Source organism: Ambystoma mexicanum, chromosome 9, assembly GCF_040938575.1.
Source record: "Ambystoma mexicanum isolate Mex_15411 chromosome 9, UKY_AmexF1_1, whole genome shotgun sequence".
NCBI classification, from domain to species: domain Eukaryota; kingdom Metazoa; phylum Chordata; class Amphibia; order Caudata; family Ambystomatidae; genus Ambystoma; species Ambystoma mexicanum.
Window position 1 is genome coordinate 1,075,691,251 of NC_090931.1, and position 15,660 is coordinate 1,075,706,910.

The 15,660-nt window shown below is 46.9% G+C and overlaps 1 protein-coding gene across 6 annotated transcripts in view; it reads left to right on the forward strand.

Moving 5' to 3' along the window:
* The window catches only part of CCDC148 (coiled-coil domain containing 148), a 1,950,480-nt gene that overhangs the window by 1,164,232 nt on the left and 770,588 nt on the right, over nt 1-15,660 (forward strand). For all 6 annotated transcript variants that reach the window (XM_069616397.1, XM_069616394.1, XM_069616398.1 and 3 more), the window contains one exon: nt 5,745-5,951. In XM_069616397.1, coding sequence (XP_069472498.1) covers nt 5,745-5,951 — 207 coding nt within the window. The remainder of the gene's footprint in view (nt 1-5,744; nt 5,952-15,660) is intronic.

A 15,660-nucleotide genomic window follows, 5' to 3' on the forward strand; every position in this document is an offset into this window, starting at 1 on the left:
TGGCTTAGGAGAGAGAGAAGGGTTGAGTTTCCAATGAGCACTGTGCTTGCAAATACAATAGGCGATGGCATAGATTACATGGGCAAGGTTATAGGTATATCTGCATTTGTAATAGGTGGGGAGACCCTATGGCTCTTATAATGTTGGTGTTTGAAAGGCTTGTATGACATTACGTGAGATGTATACCATTGTTGTGACAAAAGAAAACAATAAACAGAAGTCCAAAAAAAAATTAACCCCATTGTAAGAAGCTGAATGCTTCCCATGAAATCGGATTTCTTATCTATTATAGGTTTTTTTGTGATCAAAAGAACAGTGTTCCTCTCTTTATATAAATAAATAAATGCTGTTCAATTCTGCCAAAGTCACAGCTTGATATCATTGAGTAGCTCGATTTTACGCTATGCAGCAAACATACATTTTTCAATAGGAGCCACCATGCTCCTTTTTGTCTTTTGACGCAACAGCTGCGCAGGTGCTCATCTTGCTATAATCACTGACTTGGTGGTTTGAGACGTTTAATATTAACGCATTTAATATTTAACGCATTGTACATTCACTACATTAGAATAAAGGCTTGTCCAGCAAAAACATTCTATTGTCAATTTTTTTTATTTTTTATGTATTGCATGTACATAGAAATGTCTTTGCTGCCACCCATCCCCCAACTCCAATCATGACCACAGGCACTGGCTGTGAACAGCTGCCAACTTTGTATTTTGGAGTTGACTATCAATTGCAACAACTTCCATGGCTTTGTGAGCTGGGCCACAGCAATATTAGTCACCACTTTCATGAATTGTGCCATGTCTTGGAAGTGATGATCATCTTACCTTCAGAGTCTCGCCAGTTGCTCAGCACATAAGCACATACGTTAGATCACAGCAGGGATCAACAATGACATCAGAAATTACACCACGGGTGACAACTACAAGGGACTCCGAATTAAGATTGTCACTTCCCAGACATGCCGAATTTCAGGGGGTTTGTTGCAATGATTTGGATCATCGCAACTCTGTACTAACTAAAGTTTTTTCACTGAAAATATAGATATATAGTTAATTGCGCTTGTATATTTTTATTTATATTAACTGAAGAAAACTTTAAAGTGCAGTTAAGTTGACCATATTTAACGCAACAAAACCCTTGAAATTCAGCAGATGTGGGAAGTCATGACCAGCCTAACATGGTGTGCACCTGTGAATGTCCCCATAATGTCATGTCTCTCTTAATACCATTTTGTATCTCATTGTGAATCCCTTCTCTTATAATACCGTATATTCCGGCGTATAAGACAACCTTTTAACCCGGGAAAATCTTCTCAAAAGTCGGGGGTTGTCTTATACGCCGGGTGCTGAAACTTCCGAGCCGGACTGGAGAATCTGCGGTTGCCGCATATGGTGGGGGGAGCTCAAAATCGTCTGTGGCCGCATGCCCGCCGTATGCGGCGACCGTATGAAAGCAGCACGGGCGACGCTGTACAAGTACGGTAGAGTACTCACCAGGATTCTCTGCCTCTCAGATCTCGCTCCTGATAGTCTTGGAGACAGGGAGGGCTGGGAAGGCAGGGAGAGCTGACCAATCCAAGCAGGCTTTGTGTACAACAACCAGCCAATCGCCGGTAAGGTACATCGCTTGCCGTGATTGGCTGGTTGTTGAATACTGGGTACCACATATAGTACAGCACCAGTATCTGTACCTGTTCATACAGTATAGCACCAGTACATACAGTACAGTATACAAATGTCCAACAGTCAAAACCCCATCATGGCTCCAGCAAGAAGAAAGAAATATGAAGCAGTTTCAAACTTAAAGTTGTAAACTTTGCCATGGAACATAATAAATGCGCTGCTGCAAGACAATATGGATTAACAGAAAATATGGTTCGGGACTGGAAAGCAAATGAAAATCATTAAAGAGTATGCCAAGGGGTAAGTGTGCATTAAGAAGAGGCATTCCACATTGGCCAGAACTCGAAAAACATGTAGCAGACATGGTGAATGAGCATCGCCAAAACTGTTTTGTAGTGACACGAAATCAAATACGTTTGTTTGCACTTCAGTGGGCCAAATCAAACCCAGATCACAGCAACAGATTTAAGGCCACTGTATCCTGGTGTAGTAGATTCATAGAAAGGCATAATATGGTACTGAGGCAAAAGACGAAAATTGCCCAAAAATGACATGCAGATCTTGATAGCAAACTAAATAGTTTCCATCGATACGTAATACAACAGCGCACTAAACATGGCTATGCGTTAAGTAGCATTGGAAATATGGATGAAACTCCAATAATTTTTGATATGGTTGGAAATAAAACTGTCCATCAAAAAGGTGAAAAAACAATTTTAATTAAATTAACAGGAAATGAGAAGTCCAGTTTTCCAGTCGTACTAGGATGCTCAGCTGATAGCGTCAAACTGAGACCGATGATTATTTTTAAAAGAAAAACAATGCCGAAACTCAAGTTCCCTGTTGGTTATTTTGTACATGTGAATGAAAAAGGCTGGATGGATGAAGAAGGGGTAAATCTATGGCTTGATAATGTGTGGAGCAGGCGACCAGGTGGACTTATTCAAAAATGTAGTCTACTGGTGTGGGATATGTTCAGGCTCATTTAACTCCCAGCACCAAGCAAAGGCTTGCAAGACTAAACACAGATGCAGCAGTTATTCCTGGAGGATTGATTTTGTTGATACAGCCACTGGATGTGTCCCTAAACAAGCCATTTAAAGATCGCATTCGAGAACAGTGGAATGAATGGATGGTTAGCGTCAAAAAGTCATTCACAAAAGGAGGAAACATGCGTGCTCCACAGTTGGATGTTTTGTGCAAGTTTGTCATAAAAGCCTGGAATGATATTGGTGCAGAAACAGTAATCAAGTCTTTCAAGAAGTGTGGCATATCAAATTCATTAGATGGTATGGAGGACGACTACTTGTGGCAAGATGAAGAGGAAGCCGAAGCTGAGACCACACCATCTGATACGGAATTCGATCCATACGATGACTGCCTTACAAATGTATCACAGGATCTCATTGATCTACTGATGATATCAGATGACTAATAGGAGGATTTTGAAGGCTTTTAAAGGGAAACTGTCATGCCAGCAAAACCTGTAAAAATACCGTAGCTTGCAGTTATGATGGGCGTTGCTAACTCGCCAGGGACTTGCCCAGCACTTGCTCTCTCTCTCTCTATTGTTTATCTTCCTCCTATCATCATCAGTTCCAGTTTGGTTGACAGCTTAGAAAACAAGCAGCATGGCAGCTCCCATGGGCTTATTGTCTTATCCGTCCTTTCAGCTTTAGAGTGAATTAGGAAAAGTTTAATCCAATTGCACTGTTTTATGTTTGCATGTTTGATGACAAACAGCCTTATGTTTATAAGTGACAGTTTTCCTACTAAGTACCTGCATGTCATAAGCATTTGAATTAAAATTACCATATTGAAATCAAATCTGATGTTTTTTTAATTGTTATTTGGTGTGCTTTGGAAGAGGGGGTAGTCTTATACGGCGAGTATATCCCAAACTCTATATTTTAACTGGAAAAGTTGGGGGTCGTCTTATACACCCAGTCGTCTTATACGCCGGAATATACGGTGTGTATGTGCTCATGGACTTTGCAACGGGTGTGTGCCGAGTTAAGCTGGTCATGACTTTCCCCATCTGCTGAATTTCAAGGGTTTTGTTGTTAAATCTGGTCAACTTAACTGCACTCTAACAACTGTTTTTTTCAGTGAATCTCAAGGGTTTTGCTATACCATCATTTTTTAAAGGCCACTAGCCCATGGCCAGTGGTCACGTCCTTACTCCATGCCCACTGTATATGTTTCTTTTACACCCAGTAGACAATACATGTCTCTTGGGCCCACCAGCCAGAGCCTTTGGCCCTGGCCAGTGAGCGTGGCCTTCGGCCATGCCCAGTGTATATTTTAAAACACTACAGGGTTACTGGCCATGGCCTTTGGCTGTGTCCACTGTATATATTCCCTCAGTATGTTTCTTTTGGGCCCAATATCCATGCCGTGGGCACTATACTCTATTCACACCATTCCTAATAACCTTTTCATTTTTTTGGGACAAATTATTCCCCAAACTTCCAAATTGGGGGGCGGAGGGGCCTTGACAATCCCTTACTTTAGAAAATGTCATCCAAATCCATCCAGCAAATCAAAAGTTATTAACCTCTCTCAGCCTCTGTGCTGCAAATCACCACTACCAATATGAAAGGTTTAAGGCGCAGGGGGCACCCCGTTCTCTGTCAAATATTTTAAAAACTACTGCATGGATTTACCTCAAACCGGTCAAGGAATTCAAGTCAACGCTTTGCCCAAATGTCTCATATTTAGTTCAAATCTGCCAAGCGGTTTTCATGCTACGGCTGTTCAAAAACTGCGCTTTTTCTTTATGGGAAAACGAACGCGAGTTGGCTGAAAACAGCATTTAAATTTTTCTTAATAATGTTTTCTCCCAAAATGTCCAGTTAGGTTGGGCTCTTGATAATATGTATGCATATATATATATATATATATATATGTGGGAGAGGGGGTGGGGTGGATGTAAGGAGGGGTGAGGTAGGGAGAGTGGCATGGCAGACCCTCCATAACAATAAAAAGGTTGAAATTCGGTTGATCAAATTGTAAACTATCAAACGATAATCCATGTAACAATGTAGGACCAATGCACAGCTCACACAGCATTTCTTTTCCCTGGCCAGAGTTTGCAACTCTCAGGAGTTGGAGGCATGGCTCACTGTATTCCTCCTCCTATCTGTGAGTCCACAACACCAGGGAATGTCAGTCACCACTATTTTTGCCTAATTTAAATGATTGGCGTTTCCACAGGTCCGGTCACGTGAACAGTTTCTGCTTTGACTCCATCCAGGTCATGGTGTCATGAAATGAAAAAAGACTTCTGCTTTGCCTCATTCAGTCACCTCACTGCAGCCTAAAAGCTAGCTGGTGCTGAGACCCCTACAAGAAGGGCATTGAGAGGTATTACAAAGCACCTGCAGCCTGATCTGGCAGCCTATACGCCCCAAAGAGGCAAAGCGCCTGAGAAGGATATTGAGAAATGTAGGAAGCCCCTAGTGCTTCAGAGATGTCCTGAGAAACCTGAAAGTATGTGAACCTGAGAAGGACTGGCAACTGTGAAAGACTTGGGAAAACACTGAGGACCCAACTAGCGATTGGCAATATCAAGAAAAGAGCAAAGAGTGGAGTAGCAGGCCCTGGGACACTGAGTAATCCTGACAACGCACGCAGAAAGACAACTACCTTTAAGGAACCTTGGCTTATAAAATAATAAAGAATTCCATTTCAAGACAAACTAATGAAGTCCTTCTTGTTATTAATACCACCTCGACACAGCATTCTATTTGAAAATTAAACTCACTCAACTTGACACAAGGAATTGCTGCTTCTACATTTACATGGGAAATGCTTATAATAATGACACCTCATTACCATTTTACCCATCTCAGGTGATTGTTCTTCATGACTGATATGAAAATACTGTTGTTTCTTTAAGCAGATTATTGGAATAATAATGACTTCCATTGCCTGGTAATGCACATTTCCATTAAATTGTAGGCCTCCGCTGTTGTGTTCGTTCGGGGTTTTCCATTATGTGTCAACATGCGCGGTGGATTATTTTGGATGTGGTCAGGTGGTTCATTGATGGATTCCTTTGACACAATTTGTTCTGTTTGTACAATGATGTTAATATACTTTGCTCCTCAGGTGGCTCATGAAAAGTCCTGGCACAGCTGGCGTTTTACCAAAGATCAGCGGAAGGTTGTGATAGAGAGCTGGTCTCGCGACAGAAAGAACCTGCTGGTCAAGGCAGTGCTGACCATTGCAGAGGCCTGTGCGGCCCATGAGACAGAACAGCTGCTGGCAGATGGCCGGAAGAGGCAGCAGAAGATCTGCGCCGACCTGAAGGAAAAGGTAAGCAGACCCAACCCTTTATTCCTCTGGGAGGTCAAAGGAGCTGGGGCGAGGCAACCCATGGGAAACGGATATAGCAATAGTGTGCTGGAGAAAGGGTCTCCACGTTTATTTTCAGGAGTAGCCCCTCGTTATCATTTTCCAGGGAATGTTATGGTATGTCATTTGGGATGTATATAGCGCTCTATATAGCATGGGTTTGATCTCATAGCGCTTGTGGGTTGTACGCCCTTGGGGACCGTAGTCCAGGTCAGTTGCGAGAGTAGGGTAGCATAGGGTGCGTGGGTGCACTCAATATGTGAGCAGCTGATGCCATTGCCTGGCAAGGGTGTGGGTACAGGGTATTCAGGTGCATTCATTAATGATCAGATCCAGCACTCTGGTGGGAAATACCCCCACATGCACGCATTCTTGACAGTCTTGTGAGATCATCTCATGAATGCTCCTGGTCCTGAAGCGATATGAGCGGGATGACCTGCTGACCCCCACGGGCACCCCGAGTGGGCAACCAGGAGGGCTGTCGGCTGATGGACAGTAGCCTTCCACCCACACCCTGTGGAACACCAGTTACATTGTGCAACAGTCGGTCTTTGGGTAGGCTCTGTAATGAAGTTAAATTAGAACTGTCTCTGCCAACAGCCTAAAATAGCGCCACCGCAGACACACTGATGTTTTAAAGCCAGGTTAACTCTTTGTGTGTCTGGTAAGTAAATCAAACCGAATATATGAGATGAGTTTGTTATTGTTTTCCTTAGTTCTTGTGAACTGTGCCTGGCACTTACAGGGTCTGTCTGTACCCCATGCGAACCTGATTGGCTCCACCTAAAGCAGAGTATCATCCTACCTGGCACAGCACCCTTCTTATCAATATCTTCGTGCACAGCTTTGACTTGCCTCGTGCCCCTCGCGCTGACCGCCTCCAGCTGAGCTATACTTAATATAATGACACATGGCGTCATGTCTCGGTTTGAATTCACTGAGACATCTTAACATGCACACTGGCCGATGGGCTGCAGAAGGTGTGAAGAATGCACGATACGGGTACTATGTGTAGCATAGGGGGTGTCATGCTCATTTGCATATGTGCTTCTGCTACATGCCAGCCCAGACTGGCAGACAAATCATCCGAGCCGTTCAAATGCTAACCGGGAAAAGTGCTCATCACTAATAGAATCAGCCATGGTTCTTGCCCATCCTGATCATATTAAGATGGTTGCGTAAGAGAAGCGCCTGCCATTGCTCATGGCAAGGAATCGGTTGCAGTGACTGTAGCCTGTACATGAGGCCATTGCACAGGGTGATGTGCCAGGCAGTCCAATCATGTATTCGACAAATAGAACCAAGGCGTGGTTTGGAAATGTGTGCAGTGGCAAATCAGCTGTTTACTGTGAAATCCACATGACACATTAAGAATGTGATCTTTTGAAATATTTCAAAGTGAATTGTTTTTTCAAGATTGCTGTTTTAGGTCTGGCTAGAGAGGGCGAGCGTGTTCTGTGGTCAAACTAATGCACAGGCAAACTGCGGGTGCTGCCCTGCGCGTCATCAGAATTCGGAACCCTGGGGTAATCGTGTTTGGATTGGTGCTTTTGATTTTGACTTTTTGATTGGAGCCTTGACATGGCACATCTTTTGAATGAGCTAGAATGTGGTGTGTTTGTGTGGCTCTGGTAGAGAATTACAATTGTTTGTGGGTTTACTTTACACGCCTCTAGGCTGACTCGAGCAGTCTGACTGTGTTTGTGTAATGTTGGGCAGCGCTGGGGTGTGTGTGGTTGTCTGTGTCTATGTCTGTGTGCACACACCACCTTTGCACTATTTGAAAGATGAATTATGGGGACTTTCTAGAACACTTTGGGACAGTAATTGTTTCGAGGAAGGTCTTCTTGAACATTGCCTCATAGTCGCAGTAATTCCTTAAATAGGACAGTGGAACGGCTGCTTTCGACCTTTGCAATCTCTATGACTTTGTTCATGCTACGTGTGTGCAGACACTACATGTGCACAGGGAATTGAGAGTTTATCGAAGACATTATTGTGAGTTTTGGGCAAGTACTGTAAGCTCTCCTGGAAATGTCGCCACCTTTCCTTGATTAGGCCGTGCCTAGCCAGTTATCTCTTAAAACGCATAAAGTACATACACATTGTGAAGGCTTCTGCCTACAGAGAGATGTTTGTAATTTTAGTAAGGGCCTAATTCACAGAAGCGTTTTGTAATATCAAAACCCACTGGAAAACGCCCGGAGAATAAAGGCTTAGGGGCCAGGTGCGTGGAGCTTTTAGCGCGGTGCTAAGTCACTTTGAACTGCCAACACACACACTGATTCACAGAGCGGTGCAAAGTATATTTCTGAGGAGCAAAGTCAATTTGCGCCAGTGCAACTGCAAAAATACTCTTTGCACGCTCTGTGAATCAGGATGTTTGTTGGCAATGCAAAGTCACTTTGCGCTGCGCTAAAAGTTCCATGAATCAGTCCCTAAATCGTTTGTTAATTGACCTTCCCCATCCCTACCTCCTGTACTCGCTCCTGTACACTGTGTGTGATAGTTTGTCCTTTGCTCGTGTCCTTTCCGCAAGACGTGGACTCACATCCCCAGCCCCAGCTATTATGGTTTAAACCCGCGCCCCCCCTCCCCTCCCGCTGTGTTGAGAGAGAGAGAGCGAATGCGACATTCTGCCTGCCTTGCGCACGCTCTCCTCTCTTGCACCCCCATGTCCCCAACAGAACAGCCACAGCCTAGGGCCTGGTGAATACAGTGATCCCGATGTCGCACTTGGCATTCTGTCCCTGTGGGAGGCAGCAGCAGGGCGTGAGGGGGTGAGGCCGGGTCCTCGCCGCACGTCCGGTTTATTTATGCCAGATAATGCAGGCGTTGACTAGGCAGCGGCGGGAGTGCGCAAGGCACACCATGAGAGGGAGGGAGGGAGGGTGCGCATGTACAGATGCCCATGGCAATAGGCGAGTCCGCATACGTGATTCACACGGAGGGCTACATGGCCTGTGAGAGTGGTGGTGCTATGCCAGTACGAGAGGCTCTTTTCGATGTGGCATACGGCAGTTATGTGCTTGAAGAATTCTCTTCTAAATTCTCTGGCGTCCGAGCTGCCCTTTCTTGTGTGCTAACACGAAAGCACGCCTCTCCCCCCACGCACCAGGCACTGCTTTTTGCCTGAAAATGATTTCCGCCAATATGCAAATGTGTGCTGAATAATTAGGAAAACATGTTTTCAATGATAGAGCCTGTTTGAAGGTCAAGCATGTGCTATCGTATCTGGTACAATGGTTACTACATTTACTGGTTAATGCTGGTAAATTACAGGTTTACCTTCTCCTTGACTTGCCGGTCACCGGTCTGGCGCCATTCTTCAGAGTGCCTGTTAAGGTTACAGAAACCAGCGTTGCTCGCAAACTCCATCTATCCACCGACCCACTAAACCATTCACACAATTACTCGCCCATCCATCCATCCATCCATCCATCCATCCATCCGTCTGTCCATCCATCCATCCATCCATCCGTCCGTCCGTCCGTCCGTCCGTCCGTCCGTCCGTCCGTCCTCCATCCATCCATCCATCCATCCATCCTATTAACATTAGGCACCCAAAAACTCACTCGTCCATCCCACCCACTCACTAGGGGTTTCACACTAACACACTCAAGCTCACAGATCTATCCATTCACCCTCGAACCCATTCATGCAAAGGCAGGCTTTCATGTCCATCTATCAAGCGATCCATGCAAGCACACACAATAGGTCTCATTAACACCCTGCTGGTCTGGAAAGAAAGGTGGCGGTAAATCCGCTGCAAACCGTTGTTTCCGGACCGGCTGATTCAGAGTCCTGCAGGAGGGAGGTGTCACTCCCGCCAGGTCTGACCTGTCCGGATTATCACCACCCGCCTGCAGGCGGAAATGGAAACACCGGCTCTGTCATAGACGGATCCAGTGTTTCCATGGTCCCCATTCCCATGGAGTCCTATGGGGCTCCATTGGAATGGGGATTTACAGGATTCCTCCTCCGGAATTACCGGGTCACCTGGGTTGTAATGCCCCGGTGATTCCTGCAATCACGGAGGCGGAATGGTATTACGGGTCCGGTGGCTGCCTGCTGGTTTTCCGGCACGGCTACCGCCGGACTCGTAATGAGGCCCAGTATCTTTTATTGCTTGTCAAATGCAGAAAGAATATTTTTCACGGTTGCATACATTTGCATTCTGGCACTTGCAGTCTTTATTCAGCCTGTGAATATGATATATATTGTATAGTATGTACATATACTGATTTTAATGTTTTAGTGTGCCAGGGTGTAAGGGTGTGGAAGGAGGAGATCGACACACAGGTGACATTGTTGTGGTTAACGACTTTTATTTAGGTTAAAATAAAAGCGGAAAAACCCCTAACTGTCCCTAACACTGAGAGGGCGTGTCCCTGCCTCTCTAAATACTAAAAACTCAGTCAGGATGTTCGGCGAAAACTAATAGTCCTCTGTCGTGTGTCAAAACCTAGCTCCGTCCCTTACATTCTTAACTAACTAAGGAAACATGAGGATCTTCTTAGTCTTGAAAGGTGACTCCCTTCTGGACTGAAGCTTTGTGTTCACCTCCTGACGATGAGACGTGTTCTCCAGATTCCATAAACAAAAAGTTCTTATAGTTCTCTTGGAGGATTTCTCTGTCAATAGTAGGCACATAAAAGAGTCTCTTGAAATTACCTATTCTGTTCACACTACCAAGGGGAATGCTCCCTCCCCTCTGGCTCTTTTTGGACTTTCAGAGTTCACAATGCCAACCCTTCTCTTGGCCTTCTTAGGCTTTCACAATTCACAATGCCAATGGGTATGGTTTCTTCTCCTGGCCTTCTTAAGCTTTCATAATTCTCCCTTTGCCTTCTTAATCTTTCACAATGCCAAGGGGCATGGCCCTTCCCCTGGCCTCCTTAGGCTTTCATAATTCTCCCTTTGCCTTCTTAATCTTTCACAATGCCAATGGGTATGGTTTCTTCTACTGGTCTTCTTAAACTTTCATAATTCTCCCTTTGCCTTCTTAATCTTTCACAATGCCAAGGGGTATGGTTCTTCCCTTGGCCTTCTTAGGATTTCACAATGCCAAGGGGTATGGTTTCTGCTCCTGGCCGTTGAAGTTTTCCAACTTCTCTGCTACTTGTAAGATGGACCTGGATCACTATCTTGCCAGGTACTATGATTGTTGGTATTATGGCTTCTTTAGTTAGTATAGCAGACCTGGTTCACTATCATGCCATGCCCTACTATTGTTTGTATACTAATTGCACTAACTTCTCAGTTTTTGAGGTTCCCAGACCTTTGTTCCATCTCTAATTATTTATTCCTACTCTTTCTTGCACTTGGGGTCCGCGACCCAGACTTCACATGCAGTTGTTCCTTCAAAGTCTCTCTCATAGGCTTTCTTTCCAGCGGTAAACTCCAGGGTATTTTGACCCTTTTTAAGGGGTTCCCAGATCTGTCCTCCGTTCCCACCAGCTAGTCCTAGCAAGCCCTACCTTCCGGTAGCTTCCAACAGGCTCTGGCCGGCTCCTGCCGGCTCCAGGAGTCTATGGGCCTCATTACGACCCTGGCGGTAAGGGGTTTACGCCAGCGTTAGCTGCGCCGACCCCTTACCGCCAATTACGAGGTCCCCTAGCGCCATGGTGCTTTTAACACCTGCTTTTAGCAGGTGTTAAAATCCATGGCGCTAAGGGACCATGGAGTTAATTACGCCACCGTAATTTACGGTGGCGTAATTAACGCCTTCCCCACTCCCATTATGCCCTATGGGGCAAAAATGGGAATGGGGAAGGGTAAATGGGGATTGGGGACTTACCGCCCCGCCAAGGTCGGAATGGGGCGGTAAGTCCGCCAACCACCATGGCGTAAACGTAGTTTACGCCATGGTGGTAAAGTCACGGCCCAGGCGGTAACTTACCGCCTGGGTCGTAATGAGGCCCTATCTCTTCTGCCCGTGCTCTCTGCGTCATCGGTCCCAGCCATGGCATCTCCGTACCTACTGCTACTGTGCTTTGCCGGCGTGCGCAGGGCGATCTCTTCTCTCGGGCAGAACACTGTGGTCTGCTTCTAGCAGGGCAAAGGGACCTTCTTCCTCCTACCCTCTCTGGAGGCTTCCGCTTCTCGAGTCCTGTTTCCTCGGGTCTCCCTTCTCCACTCCGCTGAATTAACTTTTCAGTCATTCTCCGACACTCTGCGAACCAGTGGGGGACTGTGCTGCTTCCACCCCCGCTGGCACCTGCCTGATCCCTCTTGTGCTCCATTGACCTGTTGGGATTGTCCTGGCACCTGAACATCGCCTTGGCACCTATTTTGCCATGTGCCGCACCTACGTGAGGGTCTACCACCCTGGAATCAGCCGCCTTCAGTCACCCCCAGCTGACATCGCCCGCCTGAGTCTACCCGTCTCCTCCTCTGTCTTGCCGTAGGGCTGCACCTACATAGGGGTCAAGGTCCCAACTACAACCTGTACTGTGTGTATACTACTGGTGCCTGCACACCACTTCTGCCTTCACCCCCTTACATCTTTCCCTCTCAGTAGAAAGAGCATCTGGTCAAGATCTCAGTACCTGCCCACTCCCCCCCCCCCCCCATTTACTACCCTAGTCCCTCCTCTGTGGCCCCTACACTGCCCCTGATTCCTCTACCCAGTCCCCGGTTCTGGCCCATCTCGATACTTCCACACTGCTTCCTATCCTCGCCTTCACTAGTACCTACTGCTACGGCCCTCCTGACTTGCCTTATTTTTGAGCCCCTGTTATGCAATACTCGAAATCTTCTCCTCACCCTCCTTTCTCCCCTCCCCCCTCCTTCCTCCACTCTCACTTTCTCTTCTCTCTCCTTTTCTCCTTTTCCCTCCTCCTTATGCCCCGTCCTCTCCCCTATCCCCCCATTACCCCTCCCGAACCTCACCTTCTCTCACTCACCACCCTAATCTTCTTTACCCCCCTCCCGCCCACCATTCCTGTCACATGAACCTAGCACTCTGGAACGCCAGATCCATCTGCAATAAAACCGCAGCAACTCTTTACTTATTCTTTCGCCTCAACCTCCACTTTCTATGCTTAACTGAAACCTGGATCCCCCCCATAACACTTCTGTCCCAGCTTCCTTAACCACCTTCTCCTCCTTCTCTCATACCCCTTGTGCTACCGGCCGTGGTGGAGGTGTTGGCCTCCTCTACCACCCTAAGTTTATCTCCTCTCCCACCTCTCCAGCCCTCCCTTCCTTCCCTTCCTTTGAATTCCTTTACAAATCCTTTTCCTCTCCCCACCCTATTTCGCTCCTGATTATCTATCGACCCCCAGGCCCACTTTCTTCCTTCTATGAAGACCTGGATCACCTCCTCTCGCTAATTTCTCCCCCCCCCTCTCCTCTGTCAGTACTTGGCGACTTTAATCTTCATCTCCCCACCCCCCGCAATCGTCTTCCCCTCCTCTCTATCCTTGATTGCTACCTCCTTTCCCCTCTCCCCTCCTCCCCCACACACTCCTCCGGCTCCACCCTTGACCTCATCTTTAATTCTTCCTACCCTTCTTCACCTGTCTCTACCCTTCCTGTCTATCTCTCTGACCATGCACTACTCTCATTTTCCCTTTCTCCTCTCCCTCACTCCTCCTCACCTTACCCTTCCGCTCCAGTCTACTCACGACGCGACTTCCGCAACTTTGACCCCTCTCTCTTCGCCGACACCTGCACTTCTCTTCTCACACCTATCCATAACTACTCCTTATTATCAGCGAATGATGCTCTTTCCTCCCTTTCATCTGCTATTTAATCCTCCCTTGATTATCTCTATCCTCTTTCGTCCTTCCGCCCAACCCGGAAACCCTCTCAACCTTGGCTCACCCCTCACCTCCTCTCTATGAGACGCCTTCTCAGACGTCTCGAGAGACTCTGGCTCAAAACTCCCTCGCTATCTAACCAAACCTCTTACTTCTCTTATCACTCCATCTACGACTCTTGTCTGGCCTCAGCTAAATCCTCCTATTTTTCTAACCTACTCCAATCTCAAGCGACTCACCCTCGCCGCATCTTCCAAACTCTCTCTCGACTCCTCTCTCCCCCCACTCCTGATCCCTCCTCTAATTCCTCACTCTCTCCTTCTGACTTTGCTAACTTCTTCTCTTATAAGATTGTCTCCCTTCGGCAAAAAATTCTCACCTCCACCTCTGACTTCCCTGCTTCTTCGCCCCCCTTCCCCCTTCCTGTATGTCCTCCTTCTCACCTGTCTCCCCCTCTGAAGTCTCCACCCTCCTATCCAAAGCCCATCCCACATCTGCCCCTACTGGCCCTCTCCCTTCCCTTCTCATCCCTAAGATTTACCCTCTTCTTGTCCCCTACCTCACTTCCTTCTTCAACATTTCTCTCTCCTCCGCTACCTTTCCCTCTGCCTTTAAACATGCCACAGTCATCCCCATACTAAAGAAACCTTCTGCTGACCCATGCCTCACCTCGAATTTCAGACCTATCTCTCTTCTCCCTTTCCTTTCCAAGCTTCTCGAACGCCTTGCATACTCTCAACTTTCATCCTTCACCACTAATTTCTCTATCCTACCACCCTCCCAATCAGGCTTTCGTCCTAAACACTCCACTGAAACTGCTCTCACCTCTATTCTGAACTCCCTTCTTACTGCCCGTCATGCTAAACAGTCCTCTAACCTTATTCTCCTTGATCTCTCTGCAGCCTTTGACACTGTTGATCACCCCCTCCAACTTCACACTCTCTCCCCCTTTGGCTTCAAAGGCTCCGTCCTCAACTGGTTATCCTCTTACCTCTCCTCCCGCTCCTTTACAGTCTCCTGGGGTGGTCGGTCCTCTCCTAACTATCCTCTTGATTATGGCGTACCCCAAGGCTCTGTTCTTGGCCCTTTTCTCTTCTCTCTATACACCTCCCTCATTGCCCCTGTTATCTCCTCGTTTGGCATCTCTCACCACTTCTATGCCGACGACACTCAACTCTTCCTCTCCTTCTCCTCCTTCTCAACTGACCTCCACCTACAGCTCTCTTCCTGCCTCAATGCCATCAAGAACTGGATGTCTTCCCGATTTCTCTCTCTTAACACCGACAAAACAGAAATCTTATTTTTTCTCTCTAACTCTCTCCTCCCTCCCTCTTTCATTTACTTCCCTCCCTCCAATCTCCCTATCTCTTCTCAGGCTCGCAACCTAGGCATTCTCCTTCTCCCAACACATCTCCCTCACTTCTCGCTCCTGCTGCTTCCACCTCTTCAATATTCGCAAAATCCGCCCCTCTCTCACTTTCCACGCTACTAAACTCTTAATCTCCTCCCTTATCTTCTCCCGCCTCTTCTACTGCTCTTCCTTACTCTTTGGACTCCATAATTCTCACCTTGCCCCTCTTAAATCTATCTACCACTCTGCTGTACGCACCCTTTGTCTCCTTTCCTCCCGTGATTCCATCTCTTCCTCTCCTACCTTGGCTGGCTTCCTTTTCACTCACAACTTAAATTTCAATTTCTCTGTCTTATCTTCAAATCTCTTCATGGTCTTGCCCCCCCCATCTCACCTCCCTTCTCTCCTTCTACTCTCCCTTCCGTTCCCTCTGATCAGCTGACCATTTCCTTCTCACTTCACCTCCTCATCCCTGTGCCTCCTCCCGTTTTTGCTACTTCCAGCTCTTAGCTCCTTTACACTGGAACTCCCTTCCTCTTGCCATCCGTTCTTC